Source organism: Xyrauchen texanus, chromosome 36 (assembly GCF_025860055.1).
Source record: "Xyrauchen texanus isolate HMW12.3.18 chromosome 36, RBS_HiC_50CHRs, whole genome shotgun sequence".
Taxonomy (NCBI): domain Eukaryota; kingdom Metazoa; phylum Chordata; class Actinopteri; order Cypriniformes; family Catostomidae; genus Xyrauchen; species Xyrauchen texanus.
The window spans coordinates 8,430,676-8,454,897 of NC_068311.1; the positions used below are offsets into that span (position 1 = coordinate 8,430,676).

At 37.9% G+C, this 24,222-nt stretch overlaps 1 protein-coding gene across 1 annotated transcript in view; it reads right to left on the reverse strand.

Moving 5' to 3' along the window:
- The window catches only part of LOC127629994 (multiple epidermal growth factor-like domains protein 6), a 60,341-nt gene that overhangs the window by 14,644 nt on the left and 21,475 nt on the right, over positions 1 to 24,222 (reverse strand). Inside the window, exons 7-22 of the mRNA XM_052107356.1 lie at positions 21,765 to 21,890; positions 21,533 to 21,655; positions 20,450 to 20,572; positions 19,750 to 19,887; positions 19,458 to 19,580; positions 18,814 to 18,936; positions 17,282 to 17,509; positions 17,073 to 17,204; positions 16,092 to 16,220; positions 15,568 to 15,696; positions 14,438 to 14,572; positions 14,209 to 14,343; positions 13,078 to 13,203; positions 11,649 to 11,780; positions 11,214 to 11,342; positions 244 to 372 (exon numbers count right to left, since the gene is read on the reverse strand). Coding sequence (XP_051963316.1) covers positions 244 to 372; positions 11,214 to 11,342; positions 11,649 to 11,780; positions 13,078 to 13,203; positions 14,209 to 14,343; positions 14,438 to 14,572; positions 15,568 to 15,696; positions 16,092 to 16,220; positions 17,073 to 17,204; positions 17,282 to 17,509; positions 18,814 to 18,936; positions 19,458 to 19,580; positions 19,750 to 19,887; positions 20,450 to 20,572; positions 21,533 to 21,655; positions 21,765 to 21,890 — 2,160 coding nt within the window. The remainder of the gene's footprint in view (positions 1 to 243; positions 373 to 11,213; positions 11,343 to 11,648; positions 11,781 to 13,077; positions 13,204 to 14,208; positions 14,344 to 14,437; positions 14,573 to 15,567; positions 15,697 to 16,091; positions 16,221 to 17,072; positions 17,205 to 17,281; positions 17,510 to 18,813; positions 18,937 to 19,457; positions 19,581 to 19,749; positions 19,888 to 20,449; positions 20,573 to 21,532; positions 21,656 to 21,764; positions 21,891 to 24,222) is intronic.

Genomic DNA, 24,222 nt, shown 5'->3' on the forward strand with positions numbered 1-24,222 from the left:
AAAATTTTGGGGTGAACTATCCCTTTAAGTTAGCAGCATTGCTACATTTGGTTAGTCCGCACACACAAACTGCCACTAAAAACTGTAGCGTGTGTGTCTGTAAGCTGATAAATTGTCTTGTGAGAGGCCTGTGTTTGGATGAGCTCATTTGAGAGATTGTTGGGTTATTTTGGGGCAATGATGCTGCATTTAGCCGGAGATGAGCCTCCATCACACCCTGTTTTAATGATGTGGGCGGCTTACCCAGGATGCATTGCGGCGGTGCCCAGCCGGGGGTGCAGCGGCAGGCGCCTGTGATGTGGTGGCACTGGGCTCCGTTCCTGCACTGGCACATCTGCGCACAGTCCTGCCCGTAAAACCCAACAGGACATCCTACAGAGGAGAAGAGATTTGACTAAGTAGTGTGTGTGTGTGTGTGTGTGTGTGTGTGTGTGTGAGTGTGTGTGCATGTGTGTGCACTTGTGTGTGTGTGTTTTAATGAGTGGTACATTATTGGAAAGTCACGCTCATAGATACCCCCTTGAGGCATCAAAAAGCCAACGGAACATCAGTATTCTGATTAGAATATAATTAGGTTACTGTTTTATTAGAATCTGTGTGGACATATCCATCTTTCCTTTCCTCTTTTTCAGTCTTCTTCTCACAATGATCTCTCTGTCTATATACACAGTATATATCTCTTTTTCATGACTCATTACCTACTGGATGCTCAGCATCTAAATTGCTCTCATCAGCATTAATTGTGTGATCTCATTCAACACATGTGCAGCACATCCTCACCACAACAAAGTCAACGTGTGTGTGCAAGGAAGACAGACAGACAGAGACTTCTACGAAACTAGATCTCTTGCTGAGCACACAGATTCACTGTCTGGATACAGAAATATACACCCACTGGTGCTGTGCAAATATTCCTTAGCACTGCCATTTTTTAACCATTTCAAGTTTTTTAGCTCATAATTCATACATAACTAAAGCTGTCCATTTTACATTCAGTATGTTTAATTCACATTAATTCAGTGTGATTAATTATATATAAAGTAATGTATTTAAAAAATGTATGCATTTAAAAAATGTATGCAATTAATCACGACATTGTATTAAAGGGTTAGTTCACCCAAAAATGAAAATGATCCCATAATTTACTCACCCTGAAGCCATCCTAGGTGTATATGACTTTCTTCTTTCAGCCAAACACAATCAGAGTTCTATTAAAAAATATCCTGGCTCTTCCAAGCTTTATAACGGGAGTGAATGGTAGATTTTGAAGCCCAAAATAGCACACCCAACCATCAAAAATGTAATTAGGGGGTAAATAAAGGCCTTCTGAAGCAAAGTGATGCGTTTTTGTAAGAAATAATTCCAAATTTAAAACTTTATAAACTATAATCACTGGTTTCCTTTAGCGGCCATCCATCACATTCACAAGAGAGTCAAGTTCCGACGTATGACGTAAGATAGCGTAAGCTCCGGTGAGTAGTGATGGGCATTCCGGCTCTTTCAAGTGATGGGCTCTTTTTGGCTCCCAAACGGCTCTTTAAAAAAAAAGATGTTTTGTATGTGATAATTTGACTGTGATTGGTGTTAAAACAATTCAAATAAAATTATTAGGGTGCACAGTTTGCATATGCCGGTGTAGGTTGTGTGTAGGACCAGCTTTATATAAGATTTTGTTTTGGCAAATTCTACACTGTGCTCCAACATTGTCTACATTATTAAAATGCATCCAAATGCTACTGTGCTTCCAACTCATTTTCCACTTTACAGCTGTTGTTTTCACAGCTGTCCTTCCTCTCCTCGGCTGCTAAGTGTGTGACTGTGTCTGTGAGTGAGTTGGCTCCGCCCTCCCTCACGCATCTTTGATTCATTGGTTGACACTGCGTGTCTGATTTGACAGGAACAACAGGTGAGGCTGATAGTCTGAGCAGAAAGTAAGAATGAATGTGTGTGCGCTTGAGCATTTAGGTCTATATTATTTGATTTCTTTTTTCGTTATTTGAATTAGTTAATTCTATTCATTTAAAACTTTTGATTATTCATATAATAATTTTTTTGTATATTTTTATAAATAGATTTGTCTCTTCTGATATGTGAGCCAGCTCCCAACGTTCACCTACAAGAGTCGGCTCTTAGAGCTGACTCGTTCACAAACGACCCATCACTATAGATGAGAAGTGACGAACATGGAAGCATGCATTGTTTACAGCAAAGGAAAATGCCGAAAAGAAGTGAGTTGTTTTAGCTATACTGTAGATTTGTACTAGCCTTAAAATGGTGCTTTCATGAGTCTATCCAGTCATTCCAATTGTCCATTCATGGCAGCAAACCACTCTCAGCTTCTGTTGACATTACCTCGCATTTCCTGCATGAGCACCACCATGTCTTCCGAACTCTCCGTCTACCAGATTCTTTTGTTTGTACTGCTGCTGCAGTCTCCTCCATCTCCCAGAATTCCTGGCTGTGTACTTCGGTTCAAACAAATAGGGCTGGGCAAAAAACTAAATCTCCTCTTCTCTTATATCGAAATCCTCCGATTTTTTCCATTAAAAATCCTTGTTGTTGTCTACTAATTCTTGACCGGCATTTTATTTTGCTCTATCCTCTGTGTTTCCGCATTCGTCACTTCTCACCGGAGTTTACGCTACACCTACGTCATACGCTGGAACACGACTCTCTCGTGAACGCGTGGACGGCCGTGTGGATGGATGCGCTTTTTTGGGCTTCAAAATCTAAGGTACCATTCACTCCCATTATAAAGCTTGGAAGAGCCAGGATATTTTTTTAATATTAATCTGATTGTGTTTGGCTGAAAGAAGAAAGTCGTATACACATAGGATGGCTTGAGGGTGTGTAAATATTGGGATAATTTAAATTTTTGGGTGAATTATCTCTTTAAGGAATTTTCCTACCAACTGAGCAATTCAAGTTTGAAGTGTCACTTCCATGTTTTTTATGTGTCTGAGTCAGCAGAGGGCGCAGCTCAAGCTGTACATGCTATGCACAGCTGAACAGACAAACTGTTGGCAGACAGGTAGATGGAGCTCAACAGAATGCAGGGGTATCTAAACCTTTTTTTTACATTTCAAACTACATTTAACTTGTCTCAGCATCCAACATGTTTTCCATTTATAGCTAGAGGCACTGAAAACCAGTGAAACGCAACCACAGTGAGGCGCACCAAAAGTGTCCGTCTGACATATATGACTCATATGCCATCCCAGATGAGAATTCTTCTGCTGAACACAAATGAAGATTTTTAGAAGAATATCTTCCAGCTCTGTAGCTCCATACAATGCAAGTGAATGGTGGCCAGACCTTTCAAGCTCATGAATCACAAAGGCAGCATGAAAGTAATCCATATGCAGTGCTGGGCAGATTACTTGTTAATCAGGTACTCATTACAAATTACAAAACAAAAAATTATATTATTAGATAAATAGATTATTTTGGGGTAATATAATAAGATTAATTTTGGATTACTTTCAACCTAATTCTATTTTGTTTTATGTCGCATGCTTTTGAGTGAATAATAATTTGAACATAAAAGTACAAAAAGTAAGAAAATGTATTCCATTATTTCTTACTAACAAAAAGAGCCTTACAAAAAGAGCCTTACAAAAAGAGCCTTACAAAAAGAGCTCCTAATGAAATTTTTAAAAAGTGCATTAAACATTACATGAATTAAATAAATATTAAATCTAACAGCAATGACAGTGCATGGCTCCCTCATAATAATGCACATTACTTAATTGATGGAAACACGCAACAATTAACATTTTCTTAAGTCAAATCTTTTTAAATGTGCTTAAAAAATGCGAAACATCTTTGATGGAAACCCGATGACTGTCGAAGTTTGCCGTGCATTGCCAAGGAGTATCTATGTGTTGAGATGTTAATATTACAAATATTTGCAAATGAAGGTCTTGAGACAAGTAGGCCATTTTACCGATGATGTTACTAATAGAGGCAGGCAGGCAGATCTTACGAGTTACTAGACCAGTTATTGAACCAAAGAACCCGTTCAAAATGAAGGAATCTACAGGTCAGTCGAAAGTCAGCTCTTCGGTCCAACTCAAAATGAACTGATTGAGCCGGTCCCACGAACTGTCAAAGTTTGCAGAGGAGTCTGATGAGTGAGCTGCTGATCCTATGAGCATGCGTGTACCAATGACATGAACAAGCCTTTGGCAACTTGTAAGTTTCTTTAATGACAACCAATACATACTGGAAATATTTGTATGACTAGTTTTATTAAATCAATTTTAAGACACGTAGAACATATCCATGTCTGTATTGGGTGCTTTAGTTGCAAAACTTTAATGTAGGTAACTTATTCAAGATGTAATCAGTATCAGTCTTATTCAACACTGATGACAATAAACCGCATTATTATTATAACTTAATTGTATAAAAGGTAATAACCAGCAATGTGCATTCACATTTGGCTTTATTTAAATGTTTGAGTGTGAAAACCATGATTCCGGGATGTTAAAATTACGTGCTAGAGACGTCATTAAATGATGGCTTAAAAGAACCGCTGAACTGGTTTTTGAACCAGTTCATGGAAACGAATTGTCCGAAAGAAACGGTTCATGGAAATGAATCAGACTTCCCATAACCATCTCGAAAGATTTCTTTCTCTTTGAGCAAACCAACAACACACTCATCATCGCTGCCTTATTTTTTCGATCTGCTCGATAGAGAATTTTATTTGCATTTTTTTTGCTTGTTTGTTTTGCAAAATTGTAAAGTGTTAGTTCTTCTTCTTCTCATCTGGTGATGGGCGGAGGGCAGACCAGCCCCCTAAGAATATGAATAAATTATCAATAAATTATTAACACTTTACTGCATTGCCTTGTTAATATGTAATTATGTTATCTATAAAAAGTAAGTGTAGAGTCTTATTATGGGTATTTCAAAATGTAATGTAATCCAATTGCAAGGACTTGATTTTTATAATCTGATTACATAATCCAGATTACATGTAATCAGTTACTAGACAGCAGTCCATATGTCCATATGACTGCAGTGGTTTAATCTGTCTTTAAAATTGATATGATAGGTTTTGTATGATAAACAGATCGTGTAGGTTACTTTCGTAAGAGAGAGGCTCTCACCTGATCCCTAAAAGGGGTCATGGGAACCTTGGGCAGATAGCGTGAGAGTCTTCCTGACTGAACGCTAGGCACTCTTCGCTGACAGAGAACGCTTGCATGTCCCCGACACTCTTGATGGAAGTGAGCGCAGTCAGGAGGGTGGCCTTCAATGAGATGGCCTTCAAAAGGTGGTGCGGGTGTCTGACAGCAGGTGGGCGTGTGAGCCACGCGATGTGTCGCGGTCCCATGCATACCTCGGGACTCGCGTCTGGAGCCAGTGCTGTAGCGGTCTCATATTCATCAACCCGAGCGTGACCTCTGCTGAGGATGGCATATGCCCCAGGAGCCTCTGAAAGTATTCCAGTGGGACCGACATTTCCTGACTGGATAAGTTCAGGCAGTTCAGCACTGACTGCACATGCTCGCATGTGTGGCGCACTGTCATTGACACCGAGTCTAACTCCATACTGAGAAAAGTGATGCTCTGAACCGGGGAGAGCTTGCTCTTATCCCAGTTGACCCGAAGACCTAAACGGCTGAGGTGCATGAGCACCAGGTCCCTTTGTGCACACATTAACTCTCAAGAGTGCGCTATAATCAGCCAGTCGTCGCGGTAATTGAGTATGCGAATGCCCACTTCCCTTAACGGGGCAAGGGATGCCTCTGCGACCTTCGTGAAGATGCGAGTGGACGTAGTAAGGGCGGTAAAACCCCTGTCACACCTCAGGGACAGCCTCTATCACGCCCTTCTGTAGGAGGACCACACGATCTCCGCCCGCAGGATGGACGCAGACTGACGTGAGGAGAACGCAGCGGAACCGGGGCGGGAGTGAGTGAAGTAGTAGGTTTTGCACACCCTGTTCATTAAAAAGAAAAACTGGAAACCCTGCATTAATTATCTTTAAATAGATTTTTATTTCATCAAACATTTTGAATGTACTTGGCTACAACCTGATAGGATGAATTTAAAATTAAGATTTGAAATCATTTTCATATAATTTTTTAAGCAAACATTTTCAAAATGGGGGCCAAGGTTGGTCAGTTACTTGGGGTTTCATAAATCATTAACCCGCCCCTGCATATAAACAACATATGTAGAAAAATTATCTAGTGCAGCTGTGTTAAATGGTATTAAATGTTTTAAGGAAAAAGTTCTCGGTTGCTTAGTTGAGTGACGACTCCAAACCATTTTTAAGAAGTTTTAAGAACAGTAATATTTAGGGCCTTGGAAAAGTGGGGTTTTGTAAGCTTTAAAATGTATGTTTTAAGTTTGGTTCATGAATATTAATTACATGATGTGAGGTTCGCCCAATAGTCTAACCTGATTAGCTAAAAGGCAGACAGTAGGATTCCCGCTTACCACTTAAGCTTTCATTCAGTCCACTGCCAATTCAACCGGTTAACAGAGGCTTTCGCTTGGTATTTAATACACTGATTTTAAGGCAAGGGCTAATGCAGTAGGTTTCTTTCTTGTCATTATGCCCAAGCCAATGGAAACTCTTCTAATCTAATGATTATCTTTAAAAAGGGATTGAGACATTTCTAAAAGCCCTCTCACGTTTCACTCTATAATAGTTATTGTGTCACTAGTATTATATTTACAAAGACTTAAAGTTCTTAAAAGTTTTTCTGTTTATGTTGTTCAAGTATTAAATATGCATATGACAGCTATATGATAACAGATAAACAAAATGTAATGCATTATATAATTTCATCCTTCACGTTTTAAAGGATCTCCTTTTGTTTGCTTTCATTTACTGATTTTGCCTTTGTAAGTGTACTGTATAAGATATGAACCTAGCAAGCACACTGTTCACAGCTACAATATTTTATTGACACACATTTACACTACCGGTCAAATCATTTGAAACACTTGACTGAAATGTTTCTCATGATTTTAAAAGTCTTTTGATCTGAAGGCATATGCTTAAATGTTTGAAATTAATTTTGTAGACAAAAATATATTTGTGCCACCATATTAATTTATTTCATTATAAAACTAAAATGTAATAAAAAAAAATTTTTTTTAAATTGATGACTTGGACCAAATAATAAATAAAAGCATCCAATAAGTGCCCAATAGACGGGAACTTCAATACTGTTTAAAAAGTATCCCAGGGTGATTCCTCGAGAAGTTGGTTGAGAAAATGTAAAGATTACATGTCTGCAAATTCTAGGCAAATGGTGACTTTGAAGATGCTAAAATATAACTGAACAAATTAAATCAGAGTCTCTCTGTATGAACAGAACCATACACAGACATACATACAATCACAGTGCATATGGCACACAGACGTGCACGATCACAGTAGATCTGTGTTATATTTCATCAGCCTGATAAGATCTTGTAAAACGTGCGTGTGCCTGTGTGTATCGGCAGCGGATGGTAAAATGTGTTTCACGGTTGAGACCCTCAGAGATAGAGACCAATGATAGTACTCAAGTGCTTACTAAGGTCCCACAGAGCCACGTGTGTGTGTGTGTGTGTGTGTGTGTGTGTGTGCGTCTGCCATTATACTGTTGGTTTAAATGAATAAGAAGCATGAAAGACATCTGAGCTATGGAACATGAGTGCAACTGTTGGCTACATCCAGATGAGCTACCGAGGTGAAAACGTCCCTACATCCACAGATGGAATCGCAGACCAATGGAGACCTGATCTCTGGAGTCAGGTTATTAAAGATGAAATCTATGAATGTAAAAGTCCACTATAAACTAAAACAATCTGCGTTTTTAATTCTAAATCTGTGCCTCTAGTCCCTTCAGACCTCCAAACCCCCTTTGTTGATTTCTCTGTTGATTTTGGACAGTTCTACTACTCTTTTTCCCCTGCCGAGCGGAATTCACAGACCCTCTGTCAGCTCTTTCAACCATATCAGATGAGTTTCGATGAAAGGTGGGTACAGGAAGTGACTTTGGCATGACTCCGTTCTCTGGAGAAATATACTTTCAATCCCATCAAACATGGACGCTAAAAACTATATTAGTGCTTCTCTATGAACAATTCAGTCTCTCACTGGGAATGTGATTTTTACGAACATGCACACACACATACATATACAATCACACACAGACAGTACAAAACAGACATGCAACAAACATAACAAATAAACTAAATCAAATGTACTACAAATGTACTAAAGTCCATACACACATTAGTCTAAATAGGGCTTGAATGAGGAAATTGTCCACATTTTACTCAGCAGCCGTCTGAAGCCGTACCCGCCTGCAGCCTACTCATGCATCAACATTCATGAGAGTAAATAAAACATAGTTAAGATGTATTAATGTTGTAGACTTGAGTTGTACAGTTGTTTTTATGATGTTTAGTTGAAAAAGAATGCATTGATTTAATAGATTTTAACCACCAAGTTGTACTGAGCGGTTATGAAAATTAGAAAATTCATTAAAATTACTAATATTGATCACATTCGATGTTAATATACATTTTATATTATGTTATATTTAAATACATTTCATAGAAAGGTTGATAAAAAATATGTCTTCACATGTATCACACTGGTTTTTATGTAGTTAATGTATATTTTGAAATTATAATAATTAATTAATATCTAATATATCTGTCAGTTAACATGCCAAAATATCGCATGAACAGATAAGAAGATATTAATGACTTACAAAATAGTTTATAATGAAAACCTTCTGGTTATAAATGATTTATAAGCTTGATTTCCACAGGTTCAAAATTGACCCGCGAATGCAAAAGGTGTATGCAGATTCTGAACGCAATAGGAGGGTTAAATATGAAAATATGGAACCTTAGACTTGTGAAAACTGTGAAACTTTTTAAGCTTTTCAAATTCATGTAATTGCCCTTTAATTAATTAATTATTCCAATGTTTTTTTTTAATAATTAGTTTTATTGTTTTATTTAAATTTTATTTTCATATTCTCTAAACTATATTGTGAACTTGCTTTCTCTGTTTCAAAATAGTTCACAATGTAAATTCAAATAAAGCTTGAGAAAAAACTACTGGAATTTGAATATGAACATAAATTCAAATATACAAATATACAATATAAATTATAATCTAGTATATACAGTATGTTCACAACAGAAATGTATATGTGCACAGTGCTAAGGAAGTTATATAGTAATGTGTTTGCTCACTGTTTGCCCATTTTATTGCCAGTCAGGAAATATTGCACATCAGGTTGATTAGAAAAGTAATGGCAGACCTGTACTGAAGATGCGTGATTTGATGGATCATGACTGTAGTCTAAACAGTGTGGGACAGGTTATGCACCATAGTTTAATACTTGAGTTTAGGGGTTTGTTCAAATCCCTATCCCTAATTATTTTCAATCATAATAGTGATGGTTGCCTCAGCAACTTGCTTTGGCAGTTCTTTATGTTTGCCTCTCTTTGCTTTCTTTATGTCAAATTCACAAATTTTACCGAACACTGCAATGGAATGTGTTAAGTTATGATTCAATATGTGTGTGTGTGTGTGTGTATGTGTGTGTGTGTGTGTGTGTGTGTGTGTGTGTGTGTGTGTGTGTGTGTGTGTCTGTGTGTGTGTGTCTGTGTGAGTGTGTGTGTGCGTGTGTGTGTGTGTCTGTGGGCATGTTTATGTGATTTACGAGGACAATTTTTTAAGTTACAAACTGGTAATTACAAGGTTATTATGCTATAAATGTGATTTATGAGACCATCCCTGTAATTTAAATCGCTTAAAAATCATATTAAACAATGTTTTATAGAAAATGTAAAAATGCAGAATGTTTTCTGTGAGGGTTAGGTTTAGGGGTAGGGTTAGGGTTAGGGGATAGAATATATAGTTTGTACAGTATAAAAGTAATTATGTCTATGGAAAATTCTCATAATGATAGGTAAAACAACATGTGTGTGCGCGTATGTGTGTGTGGCGTGTGTGTGTGTGTGTGTGTGTGTGTGTGTGTGTGTGTGTGTGTGAGCATGTATTTATCACTTTGTGGGGACCAAATGTCCCCATAAGGATAGTAAAACCCGAAATTTTTGACCATGTGGGGACATTTTGTCGGTCCCCATGAGGAAAACAGCTTATAAATCATACTAAATTATGTTTTTTGAAAATGTAAAAATGCAGAAAGTTTTCTGTGAGGGTTAGGTTTAGGGGTAGGGTTAGGTTTAGGGGATAGAATATAAAGTTTGTACAGTATAAAAACCATTATGTCTATGGAAAGTCCCCATAAAACATGGAAACACTACATGAGTGTGTGTGTGTGTGTGTGTGTGTGTGTGTGTGTGTGTGTGTGTGTGTGTGTGTGTGTGTGTGTGTGTGTGTGTGTTTCACATGTGGAGATTTATTTTAGCTTAGATAGCACCCAGTGTCTATGTTTGGCACTCTGTCTGTATGTCTGTGCATTGTGGTTCACTCATAAAGAGCTCCAGCTGGAAGTGGCTGCCTCATTAAGCAGAGGATGCTGTCATGAATCCAGCAGGGTGTGTCTGTGTATGTGTGTGTATGTAGAGATTTTTAATCAGTGGCTGCATTTTTTAGATTATCCACTAGAAGGCAGATATGATTATGCACCAATAGGTCATGGAGGACAAGACCTCCTGAGGATCTTTACATTAACTAGATTATTACATATACACATGAATTTAGTTTCCTGTATACCTGCATTTATGTCAGTATGACGCACAAAACAAACAATACTTTGTTGCTTGCCTCTGTGTGATGAGTGATTGTTTCAATGACTTAACTATAAAAACATTCCATTTTGCACACAGACACACATGAGATTGCATGATGGGTGGGTTGCCCTTTTAGAATGACTGAGACTTCCTGTTTCTGTGAGGAAGAAGAGACCCCAGTGCATTGCATGCAAGTGAAAGAAAACAGTAAATTCAAAGGAAGCAGAAATGTTTTAACAGAAAATAATGAAATAATAGGCATCCAAATAAACAATGTTATTAATCTCAGAGATTGCCAATGAATCTCCTTTTGAATTTTTTTTCTGTTTTTGTAAACCTCTCACTATGAATGGGGCATTTGCTAGTGTATGAATGTCTATGTGTGTTTATGCATGTACGTATATCTCTCGTGTCTGTCTGTGACCATTTGTATTGGTCTTTTTTGTGTGTGTCTATGTGTTACTGTTGTAACTCACTCTTTTCACAGTGCCTTCCCACCCAGCTGGGGGTACAGGTACAGGCTCCACTGACGTGGTCACATTCAGCTCCATTTTCACACTCACACACTTGCTTACATTCTGCCCCGTACCGGGCCTCGGGACACTCTGAAATAAAGCACCATGGGATATTTATTTTTTGGGGACAATAATGGAATATTTAATTGAACTAGACATTTGTAGTAACATTATAGGCTACATGTAGGCCTACTAAGCTGTGCCAGCTCTGCTTGTTGTTTGACTATTATTCCACAAGGTGGCAGCATTAACATTTCAGCATCAGATTAAATATATGGAAAACTGTACCTGAATTTGTATGTTGTGCCATTTAAATGGCTCGTCAGTTAAAAAGAAAGAGAGACAAAAACAAGGGAAGCGTTAGAAAATGAGAAACATAGGAGAACATGGTCTTACTCTGTTCACATCGTTTTCCAGTGAAACCAGGCTTACACACACAGCGCCCACTGCTGGCCTCACAGGTTACTGCATCACTTGAACACTGGCACACATTGGCACAGCTTGCACCCCAAAAACCTGCCTCACAAACTACATATAATGTTTATTATTAAAATTAATTAACTGCAATAACACATCCAAACTATACACACATGAGACGGAAAAAATTATTTGCATCTGAGAAGACGTCTGTAGAGTAGTCATCCAAGGGGACATTCACAATGACCATTTACAGGATCACAGGTAGATCCTGAGTGACATGAACAGCGAAACATACAGCATAGAACCTTACAGGGCATACTGAGATGACAAGACACATTTTAGTGCAACAATTGTTTTAAAGAGTTTCTTTTGCCTTTGTTTAAAATGATACATTTACGTGTAATTTGGCTAAAACATCAATTGAAGTCACCAACAAATAAATTAGAGGAATAAAACGATGTTTTACTACCTTAAATGTAAATAAGACACAGTGAGGAATCTATAACCTCTAAAAAAAACACAGAGCAGAGCTCGCTGGGCTCCGGGTGAAATGTATTGAGTAAGAGGCATTTACTGTATGTTTTAAATAAACCATGTACTGTGAGGAATAACATATAGTGTTCCAAAGAGGTTCACATACAGTAAGGGCTCACTCATTTCCAGACAACTGCCTAAACGCATGAAGCGCTTATCAGTTCTAAATTTGAGCCGGTAAACCATGATAACAATGGAAAAGAGACAGTAATTGAAACCTGATACCTTATTTACATTAAACTGGGATGTAAGTATGAAAAAGGAAAGGAAAGAAAGTGGAAAGGAAAAGGTAATGGCAAATTAAAGAGAAAAGAAAAGTAAAAATATCAAAGAGGAAAGCAAAAATAAGAGAAAGGAAAAGGAAAATAAAGGGAAGACAAAAGAGGAAAGGGCAAGCAAATGAAAAATAAAAAAGGAAAAGGAAAAATAAATGGAAATAAAAGGGAGGTAAAGAAAAATAAAAGAGGAACAGGAAAGGAATGGAAAGCAAATGAAAGGAAAGGGAAAGAAAAAGGAAAGGACAAATAAAAGAGAGGGAAAAGGAAAGGAAGAAAGAAAGATGAAAAGGAAAAATAAGAGAGAAAATGCAAGGAAAATTAAAAGAGGAAAATGAAAATGATAGGTAAAATAGAGAGGAAAAGTAAAAGAAGAGAGAGGAAAAGAAAGGAAATGAAAATTGAAAGAGGAAAAGGAAAGAAGAAATAAAGAGAGGAAAAAGGAAAGAGAAAAGAAAAGAAGAAAATGAATGGTAAAATAGAAAGCAATAAAATTTAATTAAATTAAACAGGACAGGAAAGGAAAATAAAAAGGAAAAGAAAAGAAAGGAAAGGTAATATCTCTCACAATAACTGTCCTAAATCCTTAATCATACCTCTTTTACATGCTGGGCCTGTTCTTCCTGAAGGACAGCTGCATGCTCCAGTCTTTGGGTCACATGTCTCTCCCCCACAGTCACATGTCCTCTCACAGTTCACATCATAATGGCCAGGTCCACACTCTGAGAGAGAGACAGAGAGAGAGAGAGAGAGACAGAGAGAGAGAGAGAGAGAGAGAGAGAGAGAGAGAGAGAGAGAGAGAGAGAGAGAGAGAGAGAGAGTATGCAGTGGTGGATTTAGACATGGGAGACAAGGGCAGCCGCCCAGGGAGGCATCTTGCGGGTATTGGCACAGTGCGTGTGCGATGTAATTGTAATTCTAGCTGCATGAAACATTTATGCCAAACTCTGTCTCTTTAATAGACAGCTACTGAACTGAACTGAACAGACTGGCACACGGCACTCTGTGTAATGAAATTACTGCCACTCACAGCTGTCAGTCTTCAGTCATGTGAGTATTTAATTGCAACTGCTCCTTGGAATTTTAAAAGGACATCTTGTCTGATGATTGACTGGTCACAATTGTTTTCTAATGTAGACGTTATTGAGCCATCAAACTAGTTCTGTGTACTGACAATGTACAGACATTTGACAGTCACTAGAGGGCGGTGCAAAGCAATTATTATTGTGTGTCTGGTTTTTAAAGCTAGCAGTCCAAACCACGTTTTTCTGTGTTCATAGCAATGTTTGGCATGGCATACTACATACTATTATTGAAAGAATGTGGTATGCAGTATGTATACTGTACATAGTATGTGAATTGGAAAAGAATACTGATTCCACAATGCAATGTGCTTGACCTTTCCTTTCGAGTGATGAACATGAAGCAATATCAACCGCCATCTCCTTCTTAACTCAGTTGATATATATATACATATATATTGCTTTTTTAATAAACTTTTATGACAAAAATGTCAATATATATATAGTTAACGAGGTGATAATGCATCTCAATTAATTCAACAGCAACAAAGCGACAGCAACATTGCATACTATGGCTTGAAATGTTTATCTTGCATTTTGCTTCACACACTAAAGGAAAATGTATACAGTATATACAGTATAGTATGCAGTAATCAGTACACTAGGTTTGTAAACATAGACTATGTATGAGATTGTGTGTCTTACCCAGTTGGCATTTTTCTCCGTGGTATCCGGCTGGGCATCTCTTCTGGCACTCTCCAGTTTTAGGGTCACATGGCTCATCCTCAGAGCAGTTACATCGTTTATGGCAGCCATCACCATACAAACCATGCTCACATTCTATACAGGAGCAGACATGAGATTTTTTGAGCACACGTGTCTGACAGCACTGTTTCAAATCGACCTCTGTATATTTAGCTACAGTATAACCTACCTGTCTGGCAGCGGTCACCATGGTAACCAAGTTTACAATTGCAGGTGCCTTTTTGGGGATTGCAAGAGAGAGAGTTTTCCTGCAAGCACTCGCATTCCTCTGAGCAACCCACTCCGTGAGTCCACTTCGGACACGCTAATGAAGTGAAACAACATCATAGTACACATCAGAATCTTTGAAAGGAGTTAAAGAAAGCAACTAACAAAGTCTGACACTAATGTACTGTAAAAACATCCTAAATTATCTGAATAATTTGAAATACACAATTATTCACTATAGAATGTGTAAACTATAAAGACAATGTCTCAAAACACTAGTGAGCTGCCTACCTAGACAGCAATTTTAGGCCTCAAAAGTGCATTTGAATTAAAAAAAAATTGCATCATAGGCACATTGAAATTTTTGATTTTAGGGCATTGTAAGTTTGTTCAAACATGTCTATGATACCCAAAATAATCAGAAATATGTATGCAACTCACTATGTTTTGAGACACAGACAGGATTTTGCTTAGGCTCAACTGACAGAATTTGTGGCATAATGTTGAATAGCACAAACATTTATTTTGACTTGCTCTTCCTTTTCTTTAAAAAATAAAATAAAATCTTCTAAATCTTTTAATGGGCTCCAGTGAGGCACTAGAATAGGGCCAATCCATAAGCATTAAAAAATTAACTGTTTCAAAAGTATAGCCACAAAGCATAAACAATATATGTGTTAACATGATTTTAGTCTAATAAAATCGCTACCTAACTTTTTCTGTGTAAAGTTACAGTCTATTTTATAACTTCGTAACCATGACAATGTAATGTCAACAAACCCTAAACCCCTAAACTGACTGTAAAATTGTCAATAGAAAAAACTTTACAGCTGAAATAATACATGAGTTTTAACAGAAGATGTACAGGTAAGTGCATTTATTAAATTAAAAACTTCACATTTCTGTCTTTAAACCCCTTCAAAAAATTGGCTCCATTCGCTTCCATTATAAGTGAATAAGTAAGTAAAAAAGACGGATAATTCAAAATAATTTTTGGTGATAATCAACATTTTGATGCCACAAATAATGTCGATTAAGCTTAACTTGTATTTAACCTGGAATATTCCTTTGAAGTGTGCAAAAAACACTTACATAGATGGCAGAATCTGCCATAGAGGCCAGGGGCACACAGACACCCCCCATACAGACGATGACAGCGTCCGTTATTGGGGCAGGTACACCTCCTCCGACAGAACCTTCCATAAAAACCCTGAGGACAACCTGGTAACATCACACAGCACATCAAAATAGTTCTAGAGCGTTCCTATCTAATTCCACGAGTGATATTGCATCCCATGTTCTCAGGAAGACTAACCTAACCAGGTTAAATCTGAGGGGAATTTCAAAGAGACAAGATACAAAATGGCACCCGAGATTTAAATATTGTATATGAGACTGTGACACTTGAAGAATTGTTGCCAAACAACTGCTCAAGTTCTTTTTCAAACACTAACTAAACAACTAACTATCCATCCATCCACCCTTTCACTTATCCATCCATCTAGATGAATTTCATAAGTAGAAAGAAAAGTTGAGATATCAAGAGGCATGAAAATGGAAGGAAGATATCACCGCATTTTAAAGAGTAAGGTTTGGGGGGGGGGGTTATGACATACCGTTTTCACAATGCAGACCGTGGACCCCTGGAGGACACACACACTTCCCGGTCACTGATTCACAGCGACCCCCATTTTGACATACACACAGACTATTACACTGTATGCCATATGTCCCCTCAGCACATGCTAAAGAGAGAGAAAAAGAGAGAGAGAGAGAGAGAGAGAGAGAGAGAGAGGGAGAGGGAGAGAGAGAGAGAGAGAATGCACAACCATACCATAAATATTATTTTTAGGGTTCTCAGAGGAACCAGGGAGTGAGATATATGTGGTGGCCACTGAAGTTTCTGTTGACTTTGGAGTGGATTAAACTGGGCCAATGATGCCGAATGAGACGGGATGGAAAATTTAAATCAGGCTCATGTGTAATCACAATGATGGTGTTAAGGTATTGGGCTGCAGCTTCTCAACCTGCTGTCGATTAAATTATTTGAGTTGGTGCTATTACAGGAAGTACTTTGTTTAGAGTGGATAGGGTTGCTCTGCTCAAGGGCATAATAGGATTTCTCTATGAGCAGAGCTGGGACCATCAGAGGGCTGTACAGCAGCTAGAAGAACAGGAAGAACTGGGAAATTTAGCACCTGTATCCCATTAAGTACTGAATTAGCTCTTGGAAGCCTTTAGCTACTTTGCATGAGCAAAAAGAATATAGAGTTGTACAAACTGACCCTAAAGTTGATAAAAAAAGAAAAAAATTTTTTATTAAAAGACAAATTTCAAAATGTAAAGGTCTGTTCACACCAAGTGACATAAGGACCAAAGATGAACAAATATATATGTATAGAAACTAAGTATCAGCTACTATATTTCAGAGTCTGTGTGGGTGAAGAACAGAATTGCTTTGTTTAAAAATCTCGTCATGCTATTTGTTTGTTTTCTGACTTTGTATGAATTGGCCTAAACGAAAAATCTGCAGCATTTCTAATATTAAAATAGATAAGCACAGGTCGGAGTTGATAAAGCAGCTTAAAAACACTCACTCTCATTGCAGAGGACCCCAGTCCAACCAGGTGTACACTCACAACGATCTTTCTCTATCGCACACACACCACCGTTAACACAGTCCTCACAGCTCAGACTGCAGTCATCGCCGAACGAACCCTCTGCACACACTGAAACAGAAAGATTGACATATTAAACTTATGGAAAAGTATCCTCTTCTCTGAATATTTATGTGTGTTTCTCTCACTAATCTTGCTGATGACGGTCAGCTCCTCTCTCTGCTGTTGGGTGTGTGTGTGTCCTGAGTAGTAAGTCTGTGTGTCGTCATCGTACGGTCTGCTTAAACTTGCGGTATAATGTAGCAACTGAGGGGCGCGACGGAACAATAAGTCTGGCATACGCAGCACCTCTGCCTCATCTTCACCGCCCCTCACACCTTCCTCTCCCTCCTCCTCCAAATCACTCTCATACAGAGCTGAACACACATTAAGAAAATAACAGAAAGTCAGAGAGAGAAGGATAGAGGCACAAAGAGAAAAAGAGAGATATACCATTTCACCTTTACAGAAACATGGCCTCTGGGAATGAAAAAAAAGTGAATAGCCAGAAATATATGTAGTTACTATGTACTTACAATGTACAAACAAGTTAATAACAATGTAATAACAATGCAGGTTTTTCACGAAAAAACACATGTAAACTGGGCTTCGTATCGATGCATTTTTCATTCATCAATAATCAGAAGATTTTCCAGATGATTATCGATATATATCTGGATTTTTCAGAAATAAATAGGGCTGCTTGTTGCACGATAGTCTTTGTCTTTTTTAAACATATTCTCAACACAACTTTGATAAAGTGTGTGTGGCAGGATAAATTAAAGGGGGTTGGGACACCGGACACTTTTTGAAAAATTTGAAACAATACTTTTCTATGAAAGTACATACACAGTGCAGGCTTACCATCTCCAGAGGCTGCTCAAAAATCTGCCATGCCACGAGCGCAACTTGTATAGTTTTCCATTAAATTCGACCCTATTCATTATTACATTTCCATCTACCATATCCATCATTAATCACCTAAATTATATATTGTGTATATTAATCTTTCATAAAGCCTTCACAATGTATTATCAGTTACAAGAATATCTTTTGTGGTTTGACAGCTTGAATGAAACCTCTTCAAAACTAAAAAAAAAAATTATCGTTCAGTTTGCGCAGTTGAACCAGTTTCATACACTAACCTGACAACTTATCAACGCTATTTTATTTATACTTGAAGTACAAAAACATTTGTAGCCTCTCTGTGAAGGCATCCTATGCAAGGAGCTCGAAAATACCGGTCCTGTGTTGTGATACCCGAGGCTTGCGACCTGCTTCAGAAAATGTTATAGCACCCCTTGTGGTCTCCCAATGCTATTACGCCAGTCTTTAAACAAGCCCAACTAAGTGAACAGGAAAGTATGCAAATTCGACTTCTGATTTAAATGACGACTTATGTTAAAACATCGGTGCCACAAAAATATATTGATAAAATAAAGTGCAAATCAATTACTGATATATCGATATTTTTATGACATGCCTAATATACACGGTTTACTATGGATCTTAACTTTATTTTGGTGTTACAAGTCCTTGCATTATTTCCTGTCTATGAGGTAAGCACTAAACACAGCCAATTCAATTTGACAACTAAACTAAAGCAAAGGTCCAACAACATGGTTACAGGATGTTAATTAATTATGTTAATTTAAGGTTGTGGGCAGGTTCTCAAACTCACGTAAGCATGATCTTTGGTCATAGTCCAGTCTGAAGCCCACCTGACAAAAACATTCAAAAGATCCCAGAGTGTTCACACAGTACTGGGCACAGCCTGATGTCTCTGAAACACACTCATCAATGTCTGAGGAGAGAGATTATTATATTAAAACTCATACACTGAATTAGAATATAATTGTCACCTTAAAGGGATAGAAAATTCTGTCATCATTTACTCATCCTCATGTTATTCCAATCTCATAAAAATGTCTTTCTTCCATGGAGCACAAATTGCGATGTTAAGCTGAATGCTCAGTTTTAGTCACCATTCAGTTTCATTGTATGTGAAAAAAAGATGCAATGAAAGTGGATGAGGCTGTCAATCACTAACTTTCTACTTTTTTGTTCCATGGAAGAAAGAAAGTCATCCAGGTTTGAACACAACATGAGGGTCAGTGAATGATGACAGTATTTCCTGTTTTGAACTAACTATCCCCCGAAAACTTGGAGAACATGGAGTATACTGATGAAAAGACTTTACTGGTTAAGTCTATAAAGTTTAAGATCTAGTTAAGCATTCACTTGGGTCTCAACATTCTGGCTAATATAAGGTCTAAATTGTGTCTGCAGAAGACATGAAGACATAACGCTAAAACACACACACACCATCACATGTGCAGCCGCTAGGACTGAGTGTGTATCCAGGTCTACAGCTGCACTCATAACCACCTGGATAATTCTCACAGTAGTGACTACAGCATGCTTCCCCACTGCCACATTCATCAGTGTCTGTAGAGGACACAAAACATAGTCTAGAATAAAAACACACAATACACTATGCAGCTTTATCAATAAATACACACAAAGATATATCAAAGTAATAATAATCATTACATTCTGTATATAATCTTGATTATGAGAGAGTTCTGGCAGCCAATCATCAAGAGGAAACCCATACCTATGCATGTCATAAGGTCCTCAGCGAGCTGGTAACCTTGGTTACAGGAGCACAAGGTGCTGGTGGTGGTGTGTTCACAGTGATGAGAGCAGCCGCCATTGTTTTTCTCACAGCCGTTCACAATCTCCATCTCTATACCTGCAAGGTACAAGACTATATATTTAAGGCCAGATTGACAAAAAACATTCTTTTATTCACACTTAAGTGTTAGACATCACTGTTGGGCGCATGTCAAATACTTTAATAAAACACTTTGGGTTTTTTTTGGTTAGTTTTGTTTTTTTTTTTTTTGCTGAGGGAACTTCCAAGGTAACTTAATAATTATTAGTTATTTAGAATTCCACTTCAAGCCAACAAGCTGTTACAGACCTTGTGTGAGGGTTTTCCAAAATCCCTACACCAAAAACGAAATTATCAATTGTTACCACAGCCACTAAACCTTTCAAGCTACATCCACCGGACTTGGAACAGACCCTCAGACTGGTCTGACTCGCATTGCTATATCTTTTATAACTGTTTGAAACAACCGTTTTTTGCACAACAGACCATAAAATAATCCCATTGATTTATATTGACTGAATGTTCAAACAGGCCAACGGAATGCTCGTTAATTCAAAATCTAACTGTCAAAAAATGCAAAGTTCACATTATACACATTAACTAAGAGTGTGTGATGGAGTGTTTGTGTGTTTGTACTCACGGTAGCACTGTTTCCCATCTGCACCGAGCTCAAATCCGGGATTACACACACATCTAAACAATCCCAGCATGTTAACACAGCCGTGAGCACATTTAGCCTGACCGGACACACACTCATCAATGTCTGAGAGAGACAAAATAATCAGGGAATTAGAAGATTATTGTAGTTAATTGTCAAACTTAAATAGTCAATATACCAAAATATGCTATATACAAACAGATTGTATGGTGTATGGGTTAGAATACCAGGATTATGTGTGGGTGTGCGTGTGTGTTTGAGTGTGTACATGGCAGGAAAATTCTCTTGAAGTCAGCCGGGGTTGCCTCATAAAGTCTGGACATAATTGAGGTCCAGATCATGACTCACATCAATGGCTTTTTACTCTCCTGTACACATAGTAACTAACAGCAAGCTTGTTTCACTGTGGGTGTGTGTGTGTGTGTGTGTGTGTGTGTGTGAGAGAGAGAGAGAGAGAGAGAGAGAGAGAGAGAGAGAGAGAGCGTGTGTATTTATCACTTTGTGCGGACCAAATGTCCCCATAAGGGTAGTAAATCCCGAAATTGTTGACGTTGTGGGGACAATTTGTTGGTCCCCATAAGGAAAACAGCTTATATATCATACTAAATTATGGTTTTTTAAACATAATTTAGTAGGTGGTGATTTGCACAAACAATGGGAATTGCCAAAAAACAGAAGAAGAACTCTTGTGAGTGTGCATAGGAGGGTTGTTTGAAAGTAGATTTTTAGGAAAAAGGAATTAAATATTGATCTGTTTCCCAACCACACCTATCAAATCGCTTCCGAAGATATGGATTTAACACTGGAGTTGTATAGATTGCTTTTATGCTGCCTTTATGTGCTTTTTGGAGCTTCACATTTTTGGACCCTGTTGACCTGCATTGTATGGAATTGCAGAGCTGCGATACTCTATTAGAAATCTTTCTTTTTGTTCAGTTGAAGACAGAAATCCTTACACACCTGGGATGGCATGAGGGTGAATAAATGATGAATGAATTAACATTTTTGGGTGAACTACTTCTTTAGTAAGATTGAAATAAACATATGAAATATGTATGTACTAACCTTCACATCTCTTGCGGTCAGTAGCCAGTCTGTATCCTGATCTACAGCTGCACTGAACCAGTCCATTCACACTGCTACAGATATGAAGACATCCTCCATTATGCTCTTTACAGGGGTCTTTTACTGAGAGAATAACACAGACACAAACAAAGAGAGAAGTGTTCAGATAAACATAACAAAATATCTACAGAAAACTAAGCCAAAGAGATTGTTTGCGTGTATGTAAACTCACATTTGCAGTGTTTGCCGTCTCTCTTGAGTTGGTATTCACGGCGACATTCACACTTGTACTGTTCGTTCCCCAAGTCAACACACCTGTGCTCACAACCTCCGTTCTTTACAGCACAGGAGTTCACAGCTAGAGAGAGTTTTACACACACACACACACACACACACACACACAGTAATGATTATCAAAAGTAAGTAGACATTTAAGCACACAACGTTTAGTAAACTTACTCTACAGCAACTTATAGTAGGAGAGACTGGAGGCAATTGACACTTTGCTAGCTCCGCCCCCTTGGTTAACATTCCTCACTCTGACAAGCTTTGCAGAACTATTCATAGGAAAGAATGATTGCCATGATCAGTGTGATTTTTGCACAGTATCTGAATAGATTTTGTTCTCATGTGGGCTGGAATGAAGAGTGACATTGCAAAGCATTTTATGTCATGTTTTTTGTTAAGAAATTTTTAAAATGCACAGTAATGTGGTTAAAAACTGCGAAGATTGTGAATCAGAGTGGGAGGAAATTATTATCACAGTCACCTGAAAAGAGAAAAACTACATTTCATAGTGATAACATGCCTGATAAAGTAAGTATAAGTGAACAAACTGGTCATAATGTCTCTCTAACACATAAGTGAGCTGGCAACAATGACACACATGACTCCCATAGACACAGCAAATGCTTATCAGATGAATAGCGGATGACAACAGTTGCTAAAGTAGGATTGGTCAGTAACACTTTAACATCAGAAATTATTAATAATAATAATAATAATAGCCAACATCATCCAGTCACTGCCAACCATGGTAAAATAAATTAAATACAATTCTGAATATATGTACTGATTACTATTGTTTCATGACTGCTAAACATGTTGAGTGGTTCAAACATCATCTGCAGCCTGAAACTGAGCTTTTGACTGTTAGGAGTGAATGCACTTGGCTGCATAGGAAAGTTATAGGATGCTTCCTTGCTTCCTAATTAGGGAATTACTTAACCTCCAGTGTGCTGTCTGTCTGCACTGGTCTCATCAGCACTGGTCTCGTCAGTTTGAAATGTACCTTATTATCATCTGAAGTCAATATACAGCCTCTGAAAGCAACATTTTCCAGCTTTTGGATGCATCCATTGAGTCTCCATTGAGTCTCAATTTCTCAAAATGAGCCTATAGTCGACATATGTGGTCGTTATGTTTAACAGCGTGCTGTTTCACGATAAATTTATGCCATTTTTAAACTGTCGTATCGGATGAATCTAGAGAGTCAACTCTTTTGACTAAAACAGGTTTTATTGTAAAAACTTAATGAGGTTTCTTACCAGATGTAGTTTTGTTGCAGTTTCTCCCAAAGAAAAACTCAGCTGAGATCAACGCCATGTTGTTTTGTCACAAGACTCAGTGTGTCAACACTTTAATAACAGCCTAGATTCTCCTGAACTGAGATCATTCAGTTTAAATAAAATGATGCATTGCATATATCAAAGCCAAAACGTGATGTCCACGCATGTGGACGCAGGGTCTCCAGAGGATAAGAGCGTTTATATGTGCTAAATATAACTGTACCATTAATGGATTTAAAGCAAAGTTTTTCTAGCAAGTCAGTCCATTGTCGGCCATCTTTGGAACGCTCTCGGGAGGCAATTTCAGTCATGCTAGTGCAGCTCCTATCTACTTGAATGGAGAAAGACCAAAATCTCAAAAACGGCTTGTCAAGATTTCGATCAAAGAACATATTTCAAATCAACAATAAAATCTGGCAATACTAGAATCATAAATTGTGATTTTGTTTACCTCATATCACGCTAAAAAACAAAATTGTTTTTATTATATTTCTATTATAGCTTGTATAGGTAATGCACATACATAAACTACCTACTAGGGACAATTGCCTTGGATTCATTTGGGATTAAGTGCTTTATTAAAGGGCAAAATTGTAGTTGCTCAATTATTGACCTTTGAGGGATTGAAACTGGCAACCGTTGAATTACCAACCCTAATTTTTGACCACTAGGACTCACCACTTCAAAAAGGAGTTGCTGGAGCACACAACTCATTGAAAAATCACTGAAAAAAATCCTTGTAATGACAAACTCAGATTTTCCTTATGGACAGGAAGTCCAAGTTTAGTTGTAAAGGGAAAACATCTCTGAATCATATCCAATTTGTATTTTGGATATATTGATACATTTTTAAAGTTTCTCTCTGGCTGATGATGTTTCCATGTCATGTCTGTATTGGCAGATTTACAGCAGTCTTTGGGGACAGGTCAGAGCTGTGGTCTCACTGTGATGACATCACCAGGCCTGTCACAGAGTGTTGACACATCCAGACTCCAGTAAAACAGGATAATGGCTGTTTAAGGGTGATGAGATCAGCAGAGCCAGAGCTGAACCAGCAGAATCAACATAGTTAGGCAGCCTGCTATTGCTCTCGTTCCCAAAATACAACACTAGAGGAGATAT